This window comes from Schistocerca nitens, chromosome 7, assembly GCF_023898315.1.
Source record: "Schistocerca nitens isolate TAMUIC-IGC-003100 chromosome 7, iqSchNite1.1, whole genome shotgun sequence".
In the NCBI taxonomy this organism is placed as follows: domain Eukaryota; kingdom Metazoa; phylum Arthropoda; class Insecta; order Orthoptera; family Acrididae; genus Schistocerca; species Schistocerca nitens.
Window position 1 is genome coordinate 383,838,146 of NC_064620.1, and position 10,720 is coordinate 383,848,865.

The 10,720-nt window shown below is 37.4% G+C and overlaps 1 protein-coding gene across 1 annotated transcript in view; it reads left to right on the plus strand.

Annotated features, from left to right (window-relative positions):
- LOC126194768 (protein turtle-like) overlaps nt 1-9,735 on the plus strand; it is a 914,596-nt gene extending 904,861 nt beyond the window's left edge. Inside the window, exon 18 of the mRNA XM_049933054.1 lies at nt 4,537-9,735. Within this exon, the coding sequence (XP_049789011.1) occupies nt 4,537-6,154 (1,618 nt within the window). The 3' untranslated portion in view covers nt 6,155-9,735. The remainder of the gene's footprint in view (nt 1-4,536) is intronic.
- Nucleotides 9,736-10,720: the final 985 nt, after the last annotated feature.

Here is a 10,720-nt window from a genome sequence, read left to right on the forward strand (position 1 = left end):
AGGCCAGTCCATTACAGGGGCGTTACTGACTGTCGTGTAACCATTCCGCCACAGGCAGTGCATTATGAACAAGTGCTCGATCATGTTGAAAGATGCAGTCGCCGTCCCCAAATTGCTCTTCAACAGTTGGAAGCAAGAAGGTGCTTAAAACATCAATGTAGGCATGTGCTGTTATAGTATCATGCAAAACAAGGGATTCAAGCCCCCTACATGAAAAATAATACCACCACCTCTGAATTTTACTGTTGGCATGACACACACTGGCAGATGACGTTCATTGAGCATTCACCATACCCACACCCTGCCATCAGATTGCCACATTGTGTACCATGATTAGTCACTCCACACAAGATTCTTCCACTGTTCAATCGTCCAATGTTTATGCTCCTTGCACCAAGTGAGGCGTCGTTTGGCATATACTGCCATGTTGTTTGGCTCATGAGCAGCCGCTCGACCATGAAATCCAAGTTTTCTCACCTCCCACCTAACTTCATAGTACTTGCAGTGGATCCTGATGCAGTTTGGAATTTCTCTTCAACTGTTGGTGATCTCTGTCAGTCAGCAGACGAGGTCAGCCAGAATGCTTTTGTGCTGTACATGTCCCTTCACATTTCGACTTCACTATCACATCAGAAACATTGGACCTAGGGATGTTTAGGAGCGTGGAAATCTCACGTCAGACATATGACACAAGTGACACCCAATCACCTGACCACGTTCAAAGCTGATGATGGTCAGACAACCGTAACTGGTTCTATAAACAAAGTATTTTACCAGCATCATCGAGATGGAGAAGCAGCAACATTTGCTCGCATGGCCCAAGTCGTGGTACTAAAACATTCCCAAAACTCACAGAATCATCTCCAACTTTAACTACACCTCAACACATTGCTGCTTAAATGCTCAATTCAGTCATCAGTGCACCTGATGTGCCTTGCTTCATTTGAAAAGAAGCAGACTTGCAGTTCTTTGACTACACTGCACGTCACCAGTCAGCTATTACCCAGTTTCTGTGTTGTTTGGCTGTGTGAAGATGTGCAGCTTTATGTGGCAATGTGATCAGGGGCCTTTTATGAGGTACCTGATTGCAAATGTCCACTGCATGCAGTTCCCTTTGCAATGTTGGCTCAGAAAGTGGCTGAGATGGACTTGCATTCACTGACTGCACCAAATCCTGTAGGGTTTGAAACTGAATGCCTAGGATCTTTTCACAACCACTGTTTTTACACCATTTTATGTAACTATGACTGGTACACCATTCCTTGTAGACAAATTAGATAGCACCTATCAATAACCAACAAACTGGGTAACTTCATTCACATTGTGATCATGGGCATTTCCCCACACAGTAGCTCTATTCTCCACTCTGTCATGTCTCCACATCAAGCATCTTACTTCAATGATTTCATACAGCTGACTGGAACATATACACCACTTCACTTCAGTGACTTACATCAGTTATATGTCTGCCAGATAACAGTTCAACATCATCTACAGCAGTCCACAGATATCAGTGAGCTTATAATTTATTTTATATCTGTGTGAGATTTACAGCTTGTTCAGATTGTTTCAGCAGGTCCCTGCATTGTTTTTTCTCTGTTTAACGTATATGTTTTATAGTTTCATGGCTGTGTCACTATTAAATTTAGGTTATATACAACAAAATGAAACTTGTAGTCTCCTTCATTTGTTGTTAGATTATATAAGGTCCATATTATTTATGAAGGATTTATGCAACTAAACTCAAATTTAGATCACTGAAAAGTTAATTGTAAAATATTTCCTTTTGTGCTTTCATATAACTAAATTTAAAATTTAAATACCTTGTCCAATTTCATCAAACTTCTGTTTCCTTTATATCCTGGCACATTCCCAATCAGACACATTCTCAATTCTGAATTTCAATAAGTTATTTTATTGGATGGAAACCATTTATATGTGTTATGTCTCTTGAACATGTGTATGAGAGATGTTTAATAAAAACTCCCTTCATTTTTATGTTATATGACCTTGGTGGTTGCTGAAAATCATAATACTATAGATACAGTTAACATAAAATGACAGAAATGCCCCCTTTAAAGAAATGCCCTTCCCACAACCAGACTCTCTCCCTTCCTCCCTCTCCCTCCCCTCCCTCTTTGATGTATCTTGTGTGTGTGTGTGGTGTGTGTGTGTGTGTGTGTGTGTGTGTGTGTGTGGAGTGATATAGCCTGTACATACAGAAATCGGCAGCAGGCAACCCAGATTTTCCCATTGAAGGATGCTTACATATACCATCTTCCACATGAAGATGTATCCCATACTGCCATCTGCTTCCCCTACATCTTTAATATCCTCACATAAATTTTCTACATTTTGCTAGTAATCCTTTTCATATACTATGCATAAATCCAAATTCTTCTTTCACCTTGAACAACTCTTTGATTTGTAATGCTGATGTGCATGGGAATATCAAAGGGAAGTCAACAATACTTCTCTGTAATTTCTGCAACCATTTTGCATCTTAGAAATATGTGTAATTAAATCGGTCCTTCAATAAAATTTTACAATTTTCCAGAATGAATTTTCCATTTTTCTAAGTGAATGAGGTAACAAAATGAATTACTTGTAAAGTTTTTCACACAGATGGATTCATAGCTCAACAATGCATGTAGTATACTCCTCATCTTAGACTACTCCTCGTCTTAGACATATACTATAAACAATGAAATACGAATTTTGTGAATGATATTTACTACAAATGGACGAAGGTCTGGTTTTGGTCGCAGTTTCTGTTTCTTCACTGCTGTTTTAATTGTAGCTCACTCAGACCTCTACTTTGGGAGTTCGGGTTTATGTGTGTGGACTGCAGCCAATGAAAGACTTTCTCATACTGTGTTTTCCTGCATTCCAGACCAGTTTCATGTATATCTTCTCATATAGTTGGTCCTTGGTGCTGACTATTTCTACAGTTTTCTTTCATTTCAATGTTGCTTTGTACTTTGAAACTTTACGCTATGTGTCACATTTCCAGTAGTATTTTAATGTAATTTTCCATGTATTTTCTGAGCTCTTCTATTTTTTCCAAAGACATTGTGGATCTGGCTCTGGATCTTGCCAGTGGTTTCTTTCTTATCAGTTTGCATTTACACCTACAGTCAGCTACAAGTTCAAAACAAGCAGCCATATCCATAGTTAATTTAAAACAATACTAATTATACCACAGTTTGTATTTGAGACATGTGTCACATTTAAAATTATTTATAAATCTGTAATCCTTGGAGTTATTCTCGATCTTTGTAATTCAATCTATGATATTATTTAATAACACCATATCAGATTTCTGTAGTAATCATAGCCCATCTTAGGTGTTACAAGAATGAGTTGGAGCAGGAAGGAGTTCACTCAGCCTTATAAGACTGTTGGAAATTTATTTCATACAAAAACAATAATATCACTGTATGTACTGGATAAAGGCAGGCAAATTTTTGATGAGATGTAACTGTTGACATGCTTGAGCAACATGTGTAACACACAGAACTGGATTTTTTGTGACTCTTTTTGTAAGTTGTTAAAATTCATAGTATTTTATGCCATGCCATATCAATCTTTCTTCAGTCAGTCCATCTACCCTTTTAATATGTATCACTTTCAAAAGTATCTCCTTCATGCAGCTATCAGAAAATGGTTTTGCCTGTTACCTTTTCTCTTAATTCCACAACACATTTTTTAATCGGAGCAGATAATTGCAGTAGTATTTTTGCTCCCTGTACTAGATTCAGGGAACATCCCAGAATTAAAAATTAGGTTAAATACCCTTGGAAATCCTTGTAGACTACCGTTATTGCTCATCAGGGCTGCACGAAGACATTCTGCAGTTTATTTTCATCAAAACAGATAGCAAACTTCCTATACCATAATAAATATTGTTATAGCTGTATGTCATTCTATCATTATCTTTCAGTGATTTAACTGAATTCATACTGTATTTGGCTTCATTGGCAATAACTTTCCCAGTGATTGTAGTTACATAAGACTTATTAAATTTCCACAAATGAGTCACCTGTAATAGACATTAATGTTTGCATGCAAAATCAGATTGATGTTTTAGATACGTATAAGCAGAACAAAGCTTTGTACTCTTAGAAGTAGATGAAATACTTTGTGCAGCAGTTTCACTAAATACATAATTTACTTATGTTTTTAATTTTCTTGTAGAATTTAATTTAATAAAGTAGAACTTTTATTCCATGATGGTGATACATTAAGCAACACTAAATATGAAATTTTATTTATGAAATAACAATCACTGACATACATTTTTGATGTTAAATATTCAGCTTATTCTCATAAATAGTTGAGAGGTAAATGTGAAATACTGTGGCCTAAAGAGACACATTCCAAGAATTCAGTCTAATTGCAATACACATGTTAGAAGTTCTAAATATATTAGTTATCTCATATTAAAACAGAATATCTGAAATATATTTTACAATAATTCTTTCTCAGATTTCTTACTGTTGGTACAACATTAATATTTTATGTTCATGTTCTCAGATTTAGACAGAGCAGAGTACCAAGTGTGATAGGTGGGGTGCTGAAAGGTGCACGCCTCGGCCTGGCCAGCCTGCTACTCTGTGACTCCGTATCAGACCTGGACTCAGCATCAGCAGCCTCCGCTGTGGCTGCACACTACTGGCCACCTCCCCCAGACCGCTTGGGCCGCATCTCTCGTGCCGCAGATGGCCGCTTTGTTCTCGCTGGTGATTCTTCGCTCTCAGCTTCTGTGGGTGGCAGTGTCGCATCCAGCTCCAGTGATGATGGAGGCTTCCTACCACGTCGCGGCGGTCGTCGCAGAGCATCGTGGCGGCGACCACTAGTTGCGTGCCCTAGCCAGCTCAGCTTGAGATCTGACGGATCTGGTGAGAGTGCCTTGGCTCTCGCCACTGCTGCCGCTACAGTTGCTGCTGCTGAACGGCAGCACCAACTCCATCGACTGCCACTGCGTGCACCACCTCCTATTTACTCCCCACCTCCACCTCCACCAGCACCAGCACCACCACCCTCAGCATCATCACGTGTCATTCGTGCCAGCTCACCTGCCTCCAATCTGTTGTCAGCAACTGCGTGGTCACCCAGTTACAACTTCAGTGACCTGAGCTCAGTGCGACGTGCCAGTTCTGCCGAGCGCTCATTTCCTACACCGCCTTCGTATTTACAGTTGATGCGCTCCGTCCACGAGAGGTACTCCCAGGAGTTACCGTCACTGCGGGCTATACATGAGGAAGGGAGTGCATTTCCAGGAATAGTGCGGGATCGCCCACCTCCGACTGCTTTCCTTCCTGTTCATCCACTGGCTACGAGTTCGCCACCGCGTGTTCGCGCACCACCTGCAACACTGGCCAGTGGGTTGCCTTCACTACCGGCAGGCGTATTACGACGCCCAGCACCAGTGCCGGCAGCGCTATCTCCAGCTATGGCAATGACAATGACTATGACACCACGGGCACGTTTACCTCCTCGGCATGCTCGTCATGCACGCTCTGCACCTGAGCTTGCCTCCCCTGCAGCAGTGGCTGCTGCTGATCTATTTGCTGAGACCTCACCTTCGAGCTCGAGTGGTTTTGGCAGCAAAAACACGTCACAACAAAATCAGTCCTCACAGTCAGGTAGCACAAGTGCAGAGTGGCGCCTCCCCCCATATCGACCTCCACCACCACCGCCACCTCCGCCGCCACCACCTCCTCCTCCACCACCACTGCCACCACCACCACTGGTTGGTAGCCCTTGGCTGTCAGCACTGCCATTGCCTCTGCCACTGCGACTGCCTGACACGTCACCACCACACTCGGAACCTGGTCGCTTGCAGCCACTCGATGTCAGTGTGGACACGCATTATGAATTTGACACAGTGATGCCACATCCACTTGGTATGACAACAACCCGTGATTTCCGTGGCACCAGTGACTCAGAGCTATATGCTGCCACTTCCCTGTACCCATTACATGCCACTGCTCATACTCACCAGCAACAGCAGCTGTTGCGTCCTACCAAGAGACTAACCAAGTATGACAACATTGAAGCTCGTGTCCAAGCCATGAAAGAGGAGTTCCACGAGTTTCGTAAACGCCAGGCTAAGAGACGCCGGAGTGAGGAGTTAGAGAGTGCCTGTTAGCTATGACACATCTGCCAATAATTGCAACATTGATTTTCTCTTGGTGAATGGAAAGTAATGTAGCACAACTGCCCATTCCAAGTAGATGCTGCATAATATGGTTTTATGTAAATTCGTCAAAAATGTGATAACTTAACATTTTGTTGTCTCCTAAATATTAAATGTTACTAAAATCTTCTGGTGAGACAATACTGTGACAAAGGTTTCTATATTTGAATGTTGGGTTTCATAACATATGTTATTTTTCTTTAAAGTAGATACTGTATGAAAAATGCAATTGTCATGTATTATGAAGTTCATTGTGCCATAATTATCATTTTATACATGAACCCCAAAGTTTAATTTTAATTGCATGTGTGTGAGAAATATTTGCCTCTATTGGCTATGATGTTTTGCATTCCTTGTTGTTGTTGTTGTTGTTGTTGTTATTGTTGCTGCTGCTGTTGCTTGCTGATAACTGAGGCTGGCTTTTTACTGTTATAAAACAATTGTGGAGGCCAGTAGTGAGCGGGTGTACACTTCTGTGATTCATCTATGTGTTATGCTGGATTTCTTAGTGTTCCTTAAAAAATATGTAAATTTTTTTTGTTTCTTGTCAGCACAGTGCTTCAAATGGATATCAGTTGTATTGAACAAAAAAAAAAGAAACTCCTAAAGTGTAAAGCTACAACTGTCATGTGTATGTATTATTTTCCATGTAATGTCATAAATAACACTTCTTTTTTATAATTATTTGTTGCAGTACAAAAATTCAGTCTTGATGCTGCATGTATATTAAAAGATTAGGTGTGGCTGAATCTGTGTCCAGTAAACAGTGGATCTCACTGAGGTTATGCAACATGTAGCATTCTCAGTGAAACTGTTGGTTTGAGTGTGACAGCATTATTTGACAGAGCATTGTTAGCAGAATGAGATGTGAAACAGTGTCAATGATTTTCCTCAAACATTGAACATACAAGAAGTCTGTCAACTTTTCCTGCCTCTTTTCTGATGCACCTGAATCTAACTTTATTGAATAAAAGAAGTATGTCACTAGGCCTATTATTAGTTGCAGCACTATTACAATAGATTGTTAGAGTACACTGGATGGGAACTGGAAAGTAAAATAAAATCTGAGTAGAGTTTGTCTCCATTGTATCAGCATTAAATTTCATGACTAAAGATATTGTGATATTTGTGGAATGGCGTGTTGAAGTGTGTTTATAGACAAATTGTTTTGGGAGTGGTAGTGGAAACATCAGTGTGTGAATAAGGAGATACTGAGTTATGTATAATAATAGTACTGCAGATTACTAGAGTGAAATGAATTTAAAATGTTTAAACAATAACAAGTGAAAGAAATGTAGATATCTAACTGTTCATTATTTGAAACAGAACACAAAATTTGTTTGAAATGAGTGATTGTGTGCAAGTGTACTGTGTGTTTGTATGGGTCAGAATGGCCAAAATTATGCATTTACTGCATAGGCTTTTCCACAAACCAAATAAGTATAACTACTTAACACTTACATATACGTTCTAAAATGTTAATATATGAACTTGAGTGAGCATGAGAAAATATTGGAACCTAAGGAACCGAAACAAAGAAAATGTTATTACAGATAATATATGCATTTATTCATAATTCATTTGAATGAATTTAAATATATATAAAATGTAATTATTACATTGTTCTGTTTTTGCTCTAAATCACAACTGAAATACGGAGCTCAGATCTATAGAAAAGAAAAATGAAATAAACAGTTTTACTGTGACATGATGAAATTATAGACATTTTTATTACATTTTTTACTTTATTTTTATCTTGTTCATTTATTTGTATGAAAATGTGAGCATGTATGTGTATGTATATGTATATGTATGGGTCCTTGTTTGCATGTGAAAGAAAGAGAGTATATGGAAGAATGATAGAGAGTGGAAATAACACAACTTGCAATAAGTTGTCACAGTTATTTCATAAATATAATTCTAACGCTTTATCGTTTATCCATTTCTTTATAATAAGGGAATGTTGAAACGACAAACTTTACACACAGGCTGTTGCGATAAATGTTATTATTACTGCTGTGGTGTAAATAGTGATATTTTATAGAATTGCTGATTTTTATGTTGGCATTTCTTTTTTATGGACATACATGTCTTAAAGATTATTTTTAAGTTTTTAAAGTACAAATCAAAACAATTAATTGAAAAGCTTGCATTATACTGCTGATGTTAGTTTTTTTCCCAAAAGATGTATTAGTGAGAGCCTGTTAACCCAAATCACAGAGTGAGCATTGTTATTAATTACACTGATAAATCTGACAAAGAATTTGCTGTTACACATTATTTTGAGTTGTGGTTGATTTGTTTTCTGTCAAATGTCTTTGTTGTGGTGATGCAATTTAGAGATATTTGCACAAGTGATATGTCAATAATGTTAAAGTAACTAAAATTTACATTTCACTGGTGTATCATCTGGTGCTTTCAGCCATGTATCACTTAGTTCTGATGTTGTACAATGGTAGTTATGTACCATACAATGTGGCATACATGATTGTAATCTCAGGAAACTAATACAAAATTTATATCTGCATTATAATTATTTCTATGTTACACTTTATAAGTACATACCATAATATTTCCATAACTCTAAAATAAAAATGTACATGGCTGATGAAACTTCATGCATAGATTTTTAAAATGTTTTACAGGATGAAAATAAAATGCAAGTGCAGCATCAAAGAAACTGAGAATTAAGAAAAGAGTTTTGTTAAAATATTTACTCCCAATGAGACTTGACAACCAATTGTTTCTCATTTGCTGCTTTTTATGTCAATTTTTCAGAAGATATAAAAGGATTCATCCACTCTTGGTTCAGCTTCCTTCAACAAAAGTCAGAGTCAGTGTGCTATGTGTTCAAATAATAATAATATCATAATAATAATTATAAGATTTCTCTTCTTGTGATGAAAATTACAACTTATACCATCTAAGAGACACTGGAAAACATATGGAAGATTTTTAGTACATATTAGCAGATATTTCCTTCATATAAAGCACTTTTAATAACAAATGTCAACACAAGGAAATTGCAGAGTTCTTTTTTACCTCCTTTTTGTTTTTAATACAAAGGATTTCAATCAAAGTCCCAGTTTATTTCAAATAACTGAAGTGTATACTGTAAGACTTTTCACAGCTTAACTTTTAAAGAGGGATGGACTTTTTTATGAATTAACATAAAACTTTCATCTGCAGCTGTTTTCCAGAAATCCTCTTTTTATGATTGATCCTTATTGGACAGTATTTCATTTTTATAGAATGAAAAATATTAAGTTTAAAACGCAAAACAGGTATGAAATTAGTGAAAAACAGTGTTTCCTATTAAGCATCCAGAAAATGTGAAAACATGATGCTTTTATCTCAGTGCCTATTTTATGTTGATGTGTTAAAACTGAGCTGCTGAATTATTGCCACAACTTTGTCATTTCAGTTGCCCATCCCACTATGTACATCTCTTGGTTAATTTATGCCTATGTTGAACTCTGGAAAGGGTTGATATTGTTGATGTAAATGTACAATTAAAGAACTAGTGACACTTGCCTATGTAGTTTTCATTTTTTGAGTATAGTTTTAATTTCTAGATTTGTATACAGAATTTTTTTTTTTACTTACATTCACTTCACAGGTCTGGTGAGATTATGTATTGGTGAACACAAATCTGTAGGGTTAGATGTGACTGTTTTGCCATTAGATTTATGATTCAACCATCATTAGAATACAATTAAGGAAGATATCAATCATCAATGTTGTTCTTCAACTTTATGTCCTGCATCTGGTGTACATAATCAAACATAAATGATGGTTAGTACATGTTCTAACATACCAAAACAGTGGGTTCTTAGTAAACACCTCTGCAAAAGTTATATATTATTGTAAAATTTTACTTCCTAAAACATGAGCATCAGGATACATGATTTTCAAAGAACATAATAAAGTTCCCAAATACTTTTCAGGTCAGAACCCTACTAGTATTACATTGACTAGGCACTCTGCTTTATGGAAACACCAATCATCTTTTAAACAAAAATTTTTAATTTGTTTTTTAGCTTCAGTTCACACAAATAGTACCAGGTGGTTTTAGTTAAACTGATAGTGTTCCAAGTGCTGCAGTGTGGGCTGTATACATCTCAGGAAACTAAAGCACTCTACAGTTCATTAATCAGTCTGCTCTTGGAATATGCTGAAAAAAAATAGTTCCACTTTCTGCCACCGGGTGAAAATATGACACTGTAAGTAGTTAGAAAGTAAAAAAATTTCTTGTTTTGACGTCAGTACGCTGTTTGTCACGTGGTGATGCATGTTGATTTGTTTTGTGAAGTGACTGTTGATGTAACTGCTTGGGAAGGTTGAAGTTTTCCGTCCGAAGTCAGTGGCTATTGAGAAGAGACTGTGCATTGGAGGTAAAGTTGTTTTATCAGAACAGTAGCATGACCTAAATCCATGTGACTTCTGATTGTGGGCATATCTGAAGAATCATGTCTAACAGGTATTTATCTGGACTCTTCCTGATCCGAAGGATGGTAT